The sequence below is a fragment of the Falco cherrug genome, chromosome Z (genome assembly GCF_023634085.1).
Source record: "Falco cherrug isolate bFalChe1 chromosome Z, bFalChe1.pri, whole genome shotgun sequence".
Lineage (NCBI taxonomy): Eukaryota > Metazoa > Chordata > Aves > Falconiformes > Falconidae > Falco > Falco cherrug.
Window position 1 is genome coordinate 32177433 of NC_073720.1, and position 18473 is coordinate 32195905.

Sequence of the window (18473 nt, forward strand, 5' to 3'; positions counted from 1 at the left end):
TCTTTGTTAACAGACGAGAGAAAGTGAAAAGAAAGCAAGACGTTTGCTGTGCTGGTAGTTTAGATTGGATTTTTACAACATCTTCATCCTGAATAGACAATTTTACAACAGTAAAAAATAGCTGTGCCTAAATCATTGCTTAAATATCACCAAAGATAAAAAAGGCTTTCCCATAATTTCTTTCAAAAAGTTACACCTAACCACCTGCATCAGGAACATTTTGTACTTGTGGTTAGAAATTCAGATTTACCACAACAAGGGTTTTTCTTTCAAATTATTTAGATATTTTTATCTGATCAGACCCGTCCTTACACAATATATGATCGCTAACATTTTTGGAAGGAGGCTGTTTAGAAATCTTGTAAAGTATTACATTTCACGGCAACCCAGAATTTTGTAGGAGCATCTCATTCTCCTCTCCCAGTGAAAACTGGTAATTTGGACATGCCAAAGTAATTTAAATTTTCTTCTCTAACACTTCTTCACATTATGGATCCTTGGCAACTGTTTTTTTTTCCTCTCCCACTGGAAGCAACTGGTGTGCCTGGAAAGCCTCAGGCAAACTATGGATAATCTAAATAAATTTCATAATCTAAATAAATAAGTCATTATAGTAACAATGATGTCAAATATCCTATTGCAGTTGTACTGACATGGCATACACTGATAGTTAAAGTACATTCACCAATGTCATTTATTTTATGTGTATGGTTAGAAATAGTAACATCTTACAAAGTAGATAAGGCCACTGTATGAGGGTGACTGCAGATGTCTTAATAAAAGAAACCCAACACATAACCACATCAGCCCCAACCCCTTCTCTCATCTGCTTGCTTTGTCACAGCAGTGCCCTACTGCCTATTTCTGATACCTGGCAGAAAACAAAAACCACACACGTGAGAGTGAAAGAACAATAAAACCAACACAACTGGTATCTTGAATATACAGACTTTCTCTAGTTTCTATACATTTGTCTTGAAAAGCTTTGTCTTGCATGTTTGTTAATGGTGTGTTGCAGTGTGGAGTTGCATAAACATTCCTGCAGGATCTAAATATTTAAGATAAATGCAGCGGCTTTTAATGGAACGGTAGCTTTAACTGAAGTTAATGGGAGTTAAGTGAGGTTCTGCTTTCATTAGAACAAGAACTGTACCATTACTTCACTGGGGCTAAGATTACATATTAAGAACATGCTAATTAGCAAGTATTACACAGCAAGACAAATGTCATGGGGTAGGAATTTTCTGTGTGATATCTGGTTGCATGCTGAGTAACATAATGGCCTGACCTGTGCCTAGGAGTCTTAGGTGGTACAACCGCAGGAAACAAGATCATAATTTCATTTTGGTACTAACAAGATTTTTAATAATAATTGTAATCCTCGATTTTGTAAAAAGGTGTACAGCAAAGAAGAATAATTCATAATAAAAATGGATTGCAGACATACTGCTCAACTAGTGCTTGACAGAAAACTGAAAGGTTCCCAGATAAACTATAACACTGCAAGGAAAGTTACAGTTCCCCCCTGTCCAGGTCTTTTCAGATCAATGAGATGGAATTACGGTGTCCACAAGTGTCTCAAATCCTGCCATTTCTTGGTAAGTTTACATTCTAACTGTAAATTTAGAATTAATCACAATAACATTTATATTTAAAGTTGTTACGAGTTGGCAGTATTTTTTTTTCTGCCCACATTTTATTTTAATTTATTATGACTATTAAATGGATAGGTAAAACTCCACATCTAAATATATGGATAGAAGAAAATTATGCTTATGTACCTAGTTATTAAGACACTCACCCTACTTCAATATATATCTGTCTACAGATCATGACTTGTTTTAGGCATACGTTAAATCATAAGAATCATAGCTTTCAACTTTTCACGTTTCAAAGACTTGTATGCATACTTCTATCTCTGTAACAACCTTTAAAACTTCGTATGAAAGTTAAGGATAACATAGGAAACCTTGCTCAGTAGGGATGAGTCTACATTAATATTGCAGTCTCAGAAGCACAACTGTGAATTAAAACTTTCAATCATTTCCATCTACTGCACTTAGGTTCATATTATAGAGAGGTCCCAGAGCACCTCAACAAGACTGCTGTATTCAGATGAAACTAAACTCGAAGATGCACTCCTGAAACACACCTAATTCACTGCACCTGGTAAACAGTATTCAGCATACTGGAACAGATAAAAAAAGGCAAGGTTGGGTTAAAACTCAGACCTCCAGACTCCTCCCTTTCTACCTGTGCCATATACATGTAGTGTGGATGTTGGGGCTCTGCAGATCCACTCTTGCTGGGGCAACACTATCTCAATGTAGCCACTGTATAGAAGGTCAGAAATGAGAATTGCAAGTTCAATTAACCCTTTTGTAATATTTAGTATGTCAGCTTTTGCAGCTCATCTCCCAACATCTCAAGTACTTAATTCTTTATGAGCTTGAATTAATTATTTTTTGTACTTAACATAATGAATGTGACAAACACAAGGCTCAGGAAGACTCAGTAAGTAATTTGCATCAGATCCCATGCGCAATCATAGTGTAATAGAAAACAAGTCTACTGGAATACATCACGATCAAAGTAAAACTAATTTAAAAAAACCCCACCAAAACCAAAAAAACCCAAATGACTCTTCAAGAAGGTGGTAAAAAATATCAATACTATTTTAAGTATTTCTCTCCTGCTGTTTCTTGACTGCCAAACCAAATACCTTTAAGAAAACAACGCTTAATCAATAAAATAAGTAAATACTACTTTTTTGAAGTGTGTTGCTTCTATCTTCAGAACTACTGACATGCTAATATCCTCTTTGACCCTAACATATAGCCTGATTTGAAAGACAAGACCATTTCTCTAGTTAGCATTTCTTTTCCGTAATGACATTTGCAATGTAGTGAAACTTGCAATGATGTTAACAGATTACCTGGTAATACAGTAGATAAAAGGGAAGCTTATTTACAAAGGAGTAGCTGTAAGAATATTATTAATAAAGAGAGGGAGGTACAGTTCCCAATAATATTTTCTACACTGTTAGGTTTAACATGGAATTTTATCACATAAAACACATCTGTACAACATATGTGACTTTGGTGTCTTCTTTACAGAACTTTAATTTTGTTTCATGCAGGATTTTCTTTAAATAAAGAAATTACAGAATTATTTCCAAAACTAACAGAGGAATAAATTGTGCAAAAACTCAGAAGCCATCAAAATATATTTTGTTAAACAATCTATCTGTTCTGTTACGGCATTACTAACCAGTTTGTGATCATAGAGCTCTCAGTGAGGTATTATTTTCTCTTACCCGGAGTTTGAAAATTAAGGCGTCGCAGCTCCACTGGGTCTGTGGGATGGTGAGAGGGGACCTCCTTGCTGTTGGGTATGCTACTCTTTCTAGAATCAGATTCAGCCCTTTTCCTGCATGGAGAAGGTGAATACATGTAAACATAAGATCAAGGTGTTAGTTTGACAAATAAAGGTGCTTGAGTGTTTGTGTTTAATCATTATATTTTAAAGGCAAGAAGCTTGCTTCTGAAAAAGTATACAATCCAGTGCAAAGGTAAAATAATTACGCATGGTGGGTAGGGCAGCTACAATTTGCAATGGGAAAATGAATCTAAGTATAGTAATGTCATACGGAAAATCGCTGCATTCTGCGCTAAACTGATCCTCTAGGTCATCATTCCTGACACCCAAATAGTTAATTTTTATAAGGCATAACATGCAACTTACAAAAAAATCACACATTCTCGATTTTAAAAGCTAGCTAGCTAGCTATATCTTTATTAAAAAGTAGCCAAATCTAAAGTATGTAATAAAAAATGATCATACCAAGTTATTACAATCGAATACTTAATGATTTATACACACAGCTCTGCACTGCTTATAAAAATAAGCTGCATTTTTTTTATATTTCCTCTACGATAGAGAACAGTACAGAAGACACCTATCCCAGAAGACACCTATTTCTTTCACTTTCTAGGAAGTAAGATCCTGCTTTGTTACCTCTCATCTCTGTAAAAGCTACACTACACATTCTTCATCCATTTGATCACACCTACACATCCAAGGCTCAGATTCTGTATGAATGTTTCTGATCATATTAAGACTTTCACTGCAATAATAGTACTTCTGTGAATCTGTCCAAAGCAAGTGGAGTGAAGGAAGGAAGGGAGGGAGAAGGAAACAAACTTGTGTATGTTTCCCTTTCCCTAGCGAGAAGCAGACTCCATGTGTGTTCTTAGTCTGACTGTTCTAGTAAAATGGACTCCCATCATTTGGGAGTGTAATTTCCTGTTGCAAAACACGGAGAACTATGTTACACGAAGAATATCTACCACTCTGCAGTTTAATTCAGATATATGTAAATTTAATGTTTTAATTTGAAGTAGAATCATTCTTCACTAGTACTCTGAGTCCTGAATGAAAATGCAAACTGGTTAATATTCTTTATGTAATATAAAATGAAAGTGCAAACAGCAGCAAAGTTTTACTTTGCAAAAACAGAAGTGAGATGATTTTAAGGTGTCCAATATTTGCTTTAACATACCACTGTTACGTTTTTTTTTTTCCTTTCTTTTTTCCTAATTGACCCACAATGTGCAATGTTAAATCTGTTACCATTCTCCTGTGTTCCCCTCTTAAAAATGCTCCAGTTGATTTCTTGCTGTTCTTGAAATGACGAACACCTTGTGGCATTCATGAAAGGTGCATACAAGCAAGATTTCAAAGACTATGCAAAGAACCAAACAGCAACATCATCACAGGAAGTATTTGAAAGTTACTTGAAAGTTATTATTCCTATGATTTTAGGGGGAGGGGAGAAGTGTTTTGACGTAAAAACACTCCATCTGTTTTGCAGTAAATACCTTAATATATGTATTAATTACAATTTAGTGAAGCGATGAAGCTTTAAATCTGATTCATCTGGTTTTACTCTATTTTAAAATTATTTTGGAGAAACTTGGTTGAAATTCCTTTTTTACTTTTGAGTTTGACTATTTCAAACTCCTACCACAGTAGCACAGTGGCCTAGTGTTCTTTCTTCTGAAGTAAAGGTGTGTGATGCAGCTTTTAGCGAGTATTTTTTATCTATATTTCCTTCTCCTGAAGTCTAGGGATCAGTGGAGCTGTCTAAAGACAAGCTTAATTTACCTTTTTTCCACTTGCAATTCAGTACTGGGCATCAGAACTTCATATTAATCTTCTAAAAGTACTAAAATATCTTCTAATCCTATCTCTGAATATTTTGAATACTTATAGGACAATAGAATGGTTTATTACTTATTCTTCTCAGGATCATTCTGGCTTTTTTGTATCTTTCCAGACTACACAAGACATTACAATTCTTTCAGATCATACAGTGGTTTTGACACAGGTGGAAAAAAAGCCACAAAGGATAAACGAGATCACTGTAACATTTCCACTTGTAGAACTGTAAGTCAGCACTGACTCTATGTATATAGAGCATTATGGAGATTTAGAGCAGCTAACACTTGACCCACAACCACGCATTCCCTTTCAGCTGCTTTGGTCATAGCAAAGAAACAGTGTTTTAACTTCTTTAAAACACAAATAAACCTGTGCTATCTCTTGAAAATGTACCCCGTGGTAACACAAAAAACCCGCAGTGAAACATGGGTGCATATATTACATTACTTTTCAGTGCTGTAAACAATATAACAAATCTTTTAGTTGCCTTCACATCAATAGGTTACTGTCTACATTTACTTAGGTTGTCAGATCCTTTGTCTTAGATCATTATCAGGACAACCTCTTTTTTCTCTTTTGTTCTCCTTTTCTGGATTAAACAAAGAATGATTACTTTTCACTTCTCACCTGTCAGGTTTACTGCTCCATTTTAATGCAGCAAAGAAAGGAGAAAAGGTGAAATGTTAGATGACCAGCAACAAACATGGTGAATACAGCAACAGAAGATGTAAGAAATGTTGATTTACAGCAAAGATATATAACTAAACTAAATTAAGAAATCACTGTTCAAAATATTTAATGCTTGGGAACCATAGAATAAATGGATGACACAAGGTTAAGTTTAATGTGACTTCTTCTGTCGAAAAAACATCTCTTTCAGACATTATCTGCAAAGTAGGGCCACCTCAAATTTTAGGCAGTGAGATAATGCAGAATGGGTGTTTAATTTAAGCTATCTAAGTAATGTTAACAGGACATTGACAAATGGCATCTCACTAAGATGTAGCTCCCTCTTACATTCTAGAGAGAAGAGAGACGAGAGGAGGGAGAAGAAGGAAGATGAAAGTGGAGAGCAGAGGAGAAAGGGAAGGGGAGAAACAGGGAAGAGGAAGAGAAAGGCAAGCTAAGAACAAGGTTAAATATGATTTGTACTATATTAAAAGAAAAAAAAAAAGAAAAAAAAAAAGAAGAAAACGTTTAAAACTATTTTACAAAACCAGGTAATAAAACGTCGGGAAAACAACAGTACCCTGGAAAGTAAGGTAAGGTATGCATAAATCATTCTCTAACAAAGTATTTCACACCTTTTTAGATTTAGAAGTAATGTCACATACTTGAGGTCAACCATGATATATAGACATCTGTAGTGATTTATGATCTACAAATATCAGCTAAATAGTGAAAATAATTTATTATCTCTCACCAACAGGTTCCACTATACACATGCTGTAAACACAAGGTTTGTCTACCTTTCTGTCTGTTGTTCATAGTAAATAGGGGTTCTACAAACTTTTAATAGCCTGGAGTCCGCAATGACCAATTAAACATGTTATGAAAAAGTTTTTATAGACTCCTTCATTATCAATTTAGATTCCTCCATTTTCATTTCTGTGGGTTTTAACATCTGTTTTTTCTCTTAGAAGCATGTTTCTTCTTACAGCTCAAGATTCAGCAGGTCAAGAGAGGCGATTCTGCCTCTCTACTTCACAGTGGTGAGACCCCATCTGGAGTCCTGTGTACAGCTCTGGTGTCCTCAGTACAGGAAAGACATGGATCAGGTCCAGAGGAGGGCCGCAAAAATGATCTGAGAGATGGAACACCTGCCCTAGGAGGAAAGGCTAAAACAGAGTTGGGGTTGTTTAGCCTGGAGAAGAGAAGGCTCTTGGGAGACCCTATTGCAGCCTTTCATTACTGAAAGGTGGCTTATAAGAAAGATGGGCACAGACTTTTTAGCAGGGCCTGTAGCGGCAGGACAAGGAATAATGTTTTTAAACTAAAAAAGGGTAGATTCAGACTAGGTATGAGGAAGAAATTTTTTACAGTGAGTGTGGTGAAATGCTGGAACAGGTATCTTGGAGAGATGGTAGCTGCCCTATCCCTGGAAACATTCCAGGTCAGGTTGGATGGAGCTCTGAGCAACCTGATAAACTTAAAGATGTTCCCTGCTCCTTGCAGGGGGTGTAGAATAGATGACCATTAAAGCTGCCTTCCAGCACAAACTATTTTATGATTCAGAGTGCCCAAATTCACTACGTTCAAAAGATTCAAGCTTAGGCTCCTGTCATCTGAACCAAATCAAAAAGCTGCACTTTATAAGAGCAAGCAACACAGAAGTCTGTCAAGACAGTTTTCATTCCTTTTCCCTACAACTGGAAACCCACTTCACAAACAAACCTGATTCCAGAAAGATCTAGAGGAGTATTTTGCTCTTCATCAGTGAAAGGCTGAAATTAGAGAACTTCTGATTTCTTAAAAACCAGGAGGAATAGCCACATAGATTCATGTTTAGAGTGTGGGTGGGGTGAAGGAAAAGGGATGAAAGGATGCTTCATGGGGATGTGCACTCTCTTTGTAGTTTGTCAGCTTCTGAGATACATTGAACAATTTCTAGAGGTCTTTAACATATAATAACTACATTCATAACCATCTAAATTCTGTGTAACTGAACATGTGTCACACATTCAAAGTGAGACAAAAGGATTTACTGTAGGTCTGCCTAAGCTGTAGGTTGCAGCAGGGTAGTGCTTCTATCAAAACCACCCTGAGATACAAACTATGACTCAAACAGTCTTCATAATGTTTAGGCATTTCCTCTAGGGGAGGCTTAGCCTGCACCATCTCTGTATCTAGGTAAGTGGTTGCCTTTGTTTGAGATGTTGTTTATAAATCTTACTATGCTGTACGTTTTACTCCATGTTTGAGCTAGCAAAAAAAATATTTTCTAGAGGGCAAGAATATAGCCAAAATGAAAGTAATGTCTAATTAATTTACTTGGTTCCCTAAATTTGATTATTTTAATTTATGTCAAATAGATTAAAGATCTGCTCCAAAATTCCCTCCCTTCACTACGACTGCAGGGTGGTATCACTGCTGCAATGACAGAGAACACCAAACTGATCACTGGCCAAGTCAGTTCCGTTTGCCAAGACATCAACTCAGGGAAGTCAGGAAATTCAACTGCAACTCAGAAAAAAAAATATATTTTTTTCTGTGAGAACACTAGAACAGGTTGCACAGAGAGGTTGTGGAGTTTCCATTCTTGGATGTACTGAAACTTGCCTGGCCATGCTTTTGAGCTGTATGTTGTAGCTGGCCATGCTCTGAACATGGCTGGTACTGGGCAATCCCCAGAGCTGTGACCCTTTGGTTCTGTGAATCTGTGAGCTGTTTTGCACACTGTACATTAATCAGTCTCAAATGTGTTGGACATTATATTGCAGCTACAGCTGACAACAGCAAACACTACTCCAGTATTTTCCCCATCTATTATTGTTAAGTACAAGCTGCAATGACCTTTTGGCTATATTCTAATATATAATCCAAAAATATTTCTATGAAGTATCTTTGCTTTCAGATTTTAAGAAGAGTAAATGCAGAGGCAATAACTTTTATAAAAACTGACTAACAAATAATAAAGGGGTCAAACATGCACCCCTAATCTTTGGGACAGTTCAATATGCTTCACACCGATATATTAAAATTATCCACAATATCTGTGATAGCGTCTGTTTTAAAGGAAGGCAAGAATTTTGCCCTTAAAATGATTATTTTAAAAACTGCAGTCAACCTTTCTCTATGAATGAAATTAAAATGTAACAGTATTGCAAATCAAGAGATTAGCAGTCCAAGTCTGTTTATAAAGGCTTGTATGGACAAAGGGAAATAAGCACAGCTGACCATTATTGGAGTTACTACACTTTGCAATTCAAAACACAGGGTCATTTCCCAGTCATCTTCTTCTGACTACACATTCTTCAAGATCATCTTCCCCTTTGTAACATTTTTCATGTGTTTTCATGTATCAAGCAGACACCCTCTATCCTCTGTTTTCTTCTCTCCCGATCCTAGCTGTTGCACCTATGCCCTAACATATTCTAGAAATATAATTGTAAAATTTCCTGTATCCATGAAAATTCCTATTTCCCCACTTTTTATTGTACCATGTCCAACTCCTGTAGCCACAGTAATTCCCTTTAACAGAGTTAACTAAGAAATTAAATTTCCCTGTTTTCTCAGAGCCCTATGCTAAACTTCCCTACTGTCTTGTCTGGTTATTCCTGCTTTACAGACAGTAAAGCTATCAAACTCTAGCTGTCAGCTTGAATCCAGATACTCTAGAAAAAAATATCCAATTGCATATTACTTTTTTAATAGAAATGAAAAGTTCACAGAGGACCACAGAATGGTAAAACTGCAGTCATAATTTCTCAGAGATAATTTGCCAGCTCAGTGCAGTTTAACAATTTACAGCTTATAGCTGAAAATACAAAAATAAATAAATACATATGGACACTGAACAGTTCTAGTACCAGTAGTAAATAACAGATGGAAAATGTGTCCCCCATTTTCAGTGAATGACAATCTCTTCACACTACTGATGAACAAATTTTACCTGCTCATTTGTGGAATATTCCTATAATGTTTTTGGTAATAGAGCTGAAGATTGTGATTATGGTTCCACAAATGTAATCAATATTTCCAGAAGCAGTTACACATCTGCTTTATATGCTATTGTTTGGATTTGTTCTGTAGTATGGGAGAAGTTTTACTTTTAATACTCCAAAATAATCAGAAGTAAGGAGTATTTCAGTTTTAGCACATCTCTAACAACCAGTTTTTGAAGTGACAGACGCAAACAGAGGTTCACTGGTTGCTAATTGGATTAGATAGGCAAAGACAGTAGGCATTAACAGAAACTTTTATATCTGCAAGCAATAGGCTGTGTATTAAGCTCCTGTATGATTACAGTCCCAAAAGCACATTCTATAAATGTGTAGCTGTTTGAAATCTAAAGCTAAGGTTAACCCTAGACTGTTTTTTTTTTTTACTGCTGAACAGAGATTTCCCTTTCCAAAACCTGAACCCAGCTCTCTATATGCAACTGCAGAGGTATTTGACTAGAGACAATTAGGATGGGAAGAGCATAGAGGCTAGCAGAATTTAAATATTTATTTGCAGGTGATAGCATCATACCTATTAGTTTTAGAAGATACACTTCATTTAATGAAATTATCCCAAGTGTGCCCCCCCACCGAGGTCAAGGCATCTTTAAAATATTCCCCAATGGATCTTAATCAATATATTTTAAAAATGTATTAGGAACAAAATCTGAACATTAAAATAAAATTTGTGGGTTTGATTGTTTGGTTTTGATTTAGTATCTTGACTTCTGTGAACTTATATACAATGTAAAAGGCTACTATGTATACATTAAGGCATCATACACAGTATTCATCTAGTAAGTTGTAAGGCAAAGGAAAGCTCTTTCTGTAATAGCAAACATACATCTGTGTCACAGACAGTGAAAAATCATAGAATAGAATGGTTTGGGTTGGAAGGGACCTAAAAGATCATCTAGTTTCAATTCCCCAGCCATGGGCAGAAGTGTAAGTGAAGTTTGATCTCATTTCAACATTAGTAGAAAACAACTATTGACTTTTCCCTAGTCTCTCAGTTCAGAGCTTAAAGTTCATACAGGTACACTGCCAAATTGAGGCTAACCATCAAAAGTAATGACTCTACTTGAGTGGAGATGAAAATCACGTTTAACATCAAGCTAAATGTAATGCCTAATGATTATTATTACACCTCTAAAAATAAGTTTTTAAAAGTAAAATGTGCAAATTCTATACATATTTGTATGCAAGCATGTACTTTCTTCATAAATGTATGCAAAATGGAAAAAACATTTAAATGCAGAAATGTTAATAGAGTGTCAGCAGCAGAAAAATTTACCCACATACCTGTAATTATTGGAAACTTTCAGTCAATCTACTAAAAATTCTGCAGTGTTCTGGAAACCATTAATAAATATGGAAATATCCCAAAGGAATGACACTACAGTAGTACAAAAAATATACTGTGGAACAGTGTTATAAAATGGCCAATATATTAGGAAGTTACATGCCTGTTAAGAAAACTAAAAGATAAACTTACCTTTTATAAAGAAGTATAGCAATAACAATGCAGATGATAAACACCACTGCAAGAACTGGCCCAACAACCCAAATCAAGCCTTCTTCCTCATCTGTAATTGGTTGGGGATCAAGATCCATCGAAACAACAGGATCAGAGTATGGGCTGGTTGCATACATGGTCTATACAAATAAAATAGATCTTACTTAATGATAAAGCAGTGCATTTAAAATATTAATAATAATAGATTTAAAACAAATATATATAAGATAACGATGCAATGAATATAGCAATATGAAAATTCTATTTTTCTTTGTTAGGCAGTATATAAACTTGTAAAGTGAACAGCATGTTGTTATCACTACCTCTATTTTGCGCTCCATGTATTAGCAGTGATCTGCAGACAAATGAGGTAACACAGTCCTTGACAGGACACTTCGCAACTTAAACTTAAAATAAGAAAATATTAGGAGGACTATAACATATTGGCTACTCTTTTATGCTTTTTATTTAGTCTTATATTGGCTTAACACTGTTTCTTCCAGCAAGATATGAAAGGATACTTCTGAAAGAAAAATAAAGGGTACTGAATGTCCGAGGTTCCTAGAAAATGAAACCTTTGGCAACAGCAGGGTGCATTTTGAACAGTCAAAAACTTTGTGACAGAGTGTTCTTACAGAAGATGGAGACAATCTGAATTTAAACAGGTGAAGCCACTGTAGAAGTTAAATACTGGAAGTCTTTCTTAGGGATGGAACTTGAGTTATGAAACAACAGAGGCTGCTGGAAATCTTTGCCTTACTGGATGGTGTAAAACCAGCTGGCCTAGGATAAGACCTGTGATAAGAAAATAGTATATTTTTTTTTTTTTTATTCTGGTCTGACCTGATATGTCTGATCTATGGCTGAATGCAGAGTTAAAATTACAGATAGAAGAGGGTGAGAGGCCAGCCTGCTAAATCTGGATCACGTAAAGAACTCAGAGCTACAGCAAAGTCAGATGTGGACAATGGTTTGTACTTATTTCTTGTCTTTTCTGGAGTGCCTCTACCAGCACTAAACTAGGATTTGAAATACAGCTCATGCAAAGGACTTAAAAACTTGATTCTGCAGTAGATCAGGAATGCCAGTTAAGAAAGAATAGGATAACTAGGAGAAGGGGTTGATTTTCTTTTACCATGTTGCACTGTATTCTGAAAGATGCCCTAAGCCAGGACTCTTAATCAAAGGAGATGTGTGTTTTTCACACTTTATTTGGCCTTGTTTTGGGCTCTATGCTAAAAGAGTGTCTGGGTTTGAGACTGCATTAGGACCAGCAAAGCTGAGACATTCACACTACCTGGTACAGAGCTAGTACCCATGCCAACTATGTCCAGTTATATTATGCTCTTTTACTAAGTCTGACAACAGTTTTGAGTGTCCATGTTACATTCCTGAAAAATCTGAGCTGACTGACATTTTTTCCCAGCTTCAGTATTCTCAAAAAGTAGAAAAAAGCTCATTGCTACAGTAAAAAATTCTTTGTGTTTAGCCTCTTCCTTTGGAGCAGGCAGAAAAATATTCCTGGAAAGGGATACAGAGGGGTAACAGTATCAGCATTTACTACCTGTTCTCCAATAAACAGGATTTTCCTTCTAATTTTCAACCTACCTCTATTAATGACTGATTTAAACTCATTCATTACTTTGCCAAATTTATCTTTTTTTTTTTACTTACCCTTTGATAACATGCTTAACATATTTATAGACTCTAATCCTAAGTTCTCTCAGCTTCCCTTTTACTAAGTTAAACAAATTCAGACCTCCCCATGCCCTCTTGTAAAGCAAGTTTTCCATTCTACAAAACAGAGAAATTGTGTGTTCCCTGAAGGAGAAACCTTATCTAAAGAGCATTTTGAAGACTGGGAAAAACACTCCTTCCGAATTACAATTCATACACCAGTGGGATCCATAGTCCTAGAAGAAAACCAGACATACTGAGAGAAGCTGAAGCTCATTCACCCTTATAAACTCTTCACTCTCTGATAATCACAAAGATGTTTCAGATTGCATGCTAAACCAGACATTGTCCATACTGTAAGAGTAGTAATGCCTTTTGAAATCTTCAACAAGAGACCCCTGGATATATTTTGCCATACCAGCATTTTCAGCTGTAAACATAAACCCCTATTTATTCATGTGTTTTCATCCTGATTTCTCTCTAACAAAGTAGTAATCTTAGGGTTATATGAAATGACCAATGCCTTAAATTAATATAGAAAAATAAATAAGAAATGGTGCTTTGTATCAAAAAGATCAGTTTTAGTACAGGTAGCTTCTGACACACATTTTTTTGGCAATCATCAAACTTAATATCCAAAAACTGTCTACTCTCTGTAGTTTGAAACTCTCTCATGCAGCACCTTCAGAACTCTCTGTCTACACAGCCACTGTCAAAAAGTGAAAGAGGAACTTCTGGTTTATGTTAGAGCTTCCAGGAGGCACTTATTTTATTTTCAAATTAAGCTACGTATCCCACAAATATTCAAATTGAAACTACTTCCTCACAGTGTTTAAGTAGACAAATTCTGTTGACATTGAGAAAACAACTGTACGGTTACATATTGGAAGCATTTGACTAGAATTCCAATTATTGGTGTAGGAGTTTCTAGTGGATGAGCCAGCAAATGCATCTGTCAGGTTTAGATAGCAATTAGAAAGATACCATATTACACTGTATGTCAAACTATTAATGTGTATTGCAAATTCTTTCAACAGCCCTACTTCTGTCTTTTTATTTTTATTTTTATTTTTATTTTACTATATTACATGCAGTAGATTAATTCACACATAAAGGGACATAACTACAAGGTGAATTACATAAAGAGGAATGACAGTTCATTATTTAGCTTACCTCAGGAATTTTCTTTATTGAATTATTTTCTAACTTTCTAACAGTTCAACAGATAAAGTTGTCACAGAATAACAAACTAAAGAGGCTAGTTGTGCATGTCTCTGATTCAAGGGATCTTCCCAAGAATCCTGATTCTTCAACACCACTATTCAATGGCAGCAGAATACACAAGAGGAACTCTTTTTATAATATGTTGAGAAACATGCTGCTGTGAAGTTCATGCCTCAGAACCTGTGTCAATGATCTCAAATAGCAGAGCATGTAATTTGCAAAGGATCACAATACAGCTAATAAAAGGTGATGTTTAGGTTTCCATTATACACAGAAGTAACAAATAAAGACACAAGCAAAATAGAAAAGTTAAAGGGATTAATTCAAACTAAGCAAGGAAACACTTGCTTTAGTGATGCCCTGACTTATATTGTAAAAAAAAAATAGGTTTTGGGAAGTGAAAGAAGCACAGAAAGCTGTTTTCGTTATTGTGGAAAGGTAATTTTGGATTTAAAAATATTAACTAACTTACAGATTCTGAGTGCTCCATGACAGCCAACACAAAGAAGACATATTCTTGACCACTCTGCAGTTGCTTATTCTCAAAGCCACCGTAATGCTTCTTATCCCCCAATGTGAACTCGGTAGGAAGAACTTCAAAGTGAGCTGCAATATATGGCTTTAATTCAACTTCCCTCCCAAGACGAATGCTTCTGCGCTTCCTAGCTATCTCCTTAAGCAGCTTCAGAATGAAAGGCGGGTGGGGGTGGGGGTGGGGTGGGGGTGGGGAGAGAGAGAGAGCGAGAGAAAAAGTAAGAAAAGAAAAATAACTGTAAACAATTTTAATGTTTTAATGTAAATTATTTACAATGTAATGAGAAAATTTAATGCATGACCAGGAACTACAAAAATACAATATATTCACATTTCATGGGGGCTATCAGTATCACTAAATCAATTGCAAAATCCTGAGTTCCTTGTCATCTTTGTTAAAATACAATACTAGATAGCAATTGTACTGTGCAGACTACAAACATAAAACAATTAGATCAATTTTCAGTTTCTGATATTGCTGTCTCTAGGGCAACAAAAAAGCTAACACAGCAATATCTCTTCCTTGAGGACATATATATATACACATATCATATTACACATCACATATATACGTGAATGCATATATACATAAAGTAATTCATAGAATAGAATCATAGACTCATTTCCAATGGATAAAACCTTTAAGATCATGAAGTCCAATTGCAACCCTAACACTGCCAAGTCCACCACTGAACAATGTCACTAAGCACTGCTTCTATACATCTTTTAAATATTTCCAGGGATGATGACTCAAACTGGGCAGCCTGTTCCAATGCTTGACCACCATTTCAATGAAGAATTTTTTCCTAATATCCAATCTAAACCTCCCTTGGTGCCACTTGAAGCCATTTACTCTCATCCTGTCAGTTGTTACCTGGGAGAAAAGACCGGCACTCTCTTTTCAGATAGTTGCAGAGGGAGATGAAGTCTCTCCTCAGCCTCCTTTTCTCCAAGATGCAGCCTAACCAGTACCATGTTCAGTGGGTCAATCATTTCCCTAATGCATAATGAATATGCAAGGTACTATCTTATCTCCTGTTTGATAAAACAAAACTTACTAACACATATGACGTCATTATTTAAAAATGAGGAATAAAAAATGCAAAACTGAAAAAAAATTCCCAGTTTCTGAAAATCAATTTATATTAACTTTAACTTTTTCTGGTAACTCTGAAATACAACTCAATACAAAGTACCTATGAACAGATTAATAGCTCTTTTTTCCTTTCTTCCCATCCCCACCCCCCATTCTCTCCGATATGAGAACTACCAAACACACTGTCAATATTATCTTATTATCCCACAGAAAAGAGTGCTTTCCAATGTACTTCAGAAACAGTAAATTAAGTGAAGAAGAGTTTATAGGAGTGATAGTGATTTGTAAACGTATCTTCCATCCCAAACGTGATACTGATGGCTATTTTACTTGTTCAAAAGCACCAAAAATTGTGTTTGTACACTATACAATAGAATGGTGAAAGGAATCAGTAGCAGGACCGATGAATCCTAAGATGGCTTTTCTAAGGCCAGACTACAAAATATTATCTACCACCCTGTCATACGCAACTCACACTTCAGATTTTAACTAATCTGGCTTTCAAACCATAACTTTACCTTGTTTCATAAAATATTTCTTCTGATGAACAAAGCTAAAATTTACATCAGCACATTTATGACAAGAGAGATGCTAGGTTCAAATTTATAAAGCCTATACTAATTAATGAAGGAACTTCAGTTCAGCTGGTATAATGCATTGATGAGTTACTTATTAAATCAGACAAATGCTTACTCAGTATCTTTTATCACTTTAGATACACTGGCACTCAACAAATATTAATCTGATTTGATTACAAGGGGATGGAACTTTTCCTGGGTAGTAAGTGATGACTTCTAAGGCCTCTTTATGGTTCCCCTTGTTTTTCACTTAAGAAATTTATTCAGTGTCCTGTAGTCACAGACTATTAGACAATAATAAATTTTTCCAAGGTCACACAGTTGTTTTAGGCTTTTCAGCACACAGACAGTGCTAATACAACATATTAGCAGAAACTTCTTTGCTAAGAGGAGGAGACAAATCTCCAGAGCTAGACAGAGATCAATGAAAAAAGAGATTAAAATCTCATCTTCAGTATGCATTCTCATTTTAAAGAACATGATTAGTCAGGAAAGTGCTCTCCTTCTTTGGCCTCTTCTTCAGTGTTAGGCCTCAGACCTCTTCTTGCCTTCCCCACATGGGATCTTGTGTTTTGCAATTACACAATTAACAATTTTGATGCATGTAAAATTATTTAGTATTCACTGTGCTACCGAGACAGAAGCTTTTAATACTGTACTTCAACACCCCTTCTCTTTGAAGTACATATTTCAAACACAGGCTACAGATAAAACACAGAAGCAACCTGTACCACATGGATCCAAACCTCCTTAGCACTGAGGGCATTTGGATGTTACCCCTTCAAGAAGTACGCAGTCACCTGCTTTCCAGCTTTAAGGCTGAGTCTGTTTTCTACCAATTTCCTTGCTCCAACACAAAAGCTGGTACACTGCAATGGATCCCCTGAGCAAAAAAGAACTGGCCATAATTTGAGACTAGGACTCATTATTCATTACTCAAGGACTCTATTACAATCAGCACTCCATATTTCTCTTTCATTTTTCCTAAACAGTTTAATGAGCAGCTAGAGTAAATTTGCATGGTATAAAAATGAGGGCAGCAGAGAACTGTAATATAAGATTTCTATTTAGTTGCTTTACTGAAGGTGACTCTTACATCTGCTGGTAGTTTCCTACGCCCTGGGTAGTTACTGAAGGCAGAACATGAGGCAGAGACTGACCCAACTTTGTTTCAGTTGCTTCAGCCATTTTAAGAACTGCTGAGGGAAGCACTCTATGAAAAGTTTGTATCTATGTGAAGCCATCTTTTATAAGGATAATAACAGCTACGCAGAGTGTTGAGCGCTGACTATACTAAAGTGTGCTCAAACACAAAGGCAGATACCCAGGTAATAATAATGTGATATGTATACTAACTGGAAGTTAGGAGCTGTAAGTACTGTAGTAGGTGGAGAAGTACATGGCTTAAGCCATCCCTGAAAAGAACTGGTATTTTTGTGTATGGGTACAGTCTCCACTGGAATTTAAAGTTATCTGTGTGGCTACCTCAAATACACTCTTTATCTTATGTTTCAGGAAGACACCATATTTACAATTTATATTTTCAATAATTCATAATAAAATGTCAAAATAGTGCAAGAGTACTGCAATACATAATTAGAATGCAATTGAAAGGGGAAGAGAAATGTTGGACCTTAATCATTCTTGCATTTAAATTAGTAACATAAAATGCATACATTTAATAGATAACAATGCTGAAGTACTGTATTACAGTGGGTGAAGTGATCAGAAGCTGAGTTTTGGCTATGAATGCAAAAAGTTAATTAGCCTGAGTCAAACAAAATCTGTTTAACTTTTTCAAAGGTAATTATTCATCACCTAAGGCCAGCTAAACTTAGATGTGTTTGTGTGTAGATAAAAATTTTGTCTGTGACATTGATGATACTTGACTGAATAGACCTCAGATGAACTTCTGGCCTCATTCATGTTTCATATATAATGCGGTTGTTGCCAAATATCATTAC

General features: G+C 35.8%; 1 protein-coding gene across 10 annotated transcripts in view; it reads right to left on the reverse strand.

The window, feature by feature from the left end:
• PTPRD (protein tyrosine phosphatase receptor type D) overlaps nucleotides 1-18473 on the reverse strand; it is a 380483-nt gene that overhangs the window by 81444 nt on the left and 280566 nt on the right. For 7 of the 10 annotated variants that reach the window (XM_055699500.1, XM_055699499.1, XM_055699496.1 and 4 more), the window contains 4 exons: nucleotides 14774-14983; nucleotides 11380-11540; nucleotides 5851-5865; nucleotides 3317-3429 (listed from right to left, as the gene is read on the reverse strand). In XM_055699500.1, the coding sequence (XP_055555475.1) occupies nucleotides 3317-3429; nucleotides 5851-5865; nucleotides 11380-11540; nucleotides 14774-14983 (499 nt within the window). The remainder of the gene's footprint in view (nucleotides 1-3316; nucleotides 3430-5850; nucleotides 5866-11379; nucleotides 11541-14773; nucleotides 14984-18473) is intronic. The other 3 variants (XM_055699498.1, XM_055699497.1, XM_055699501.1) reach the window with 1 other exon arrangement.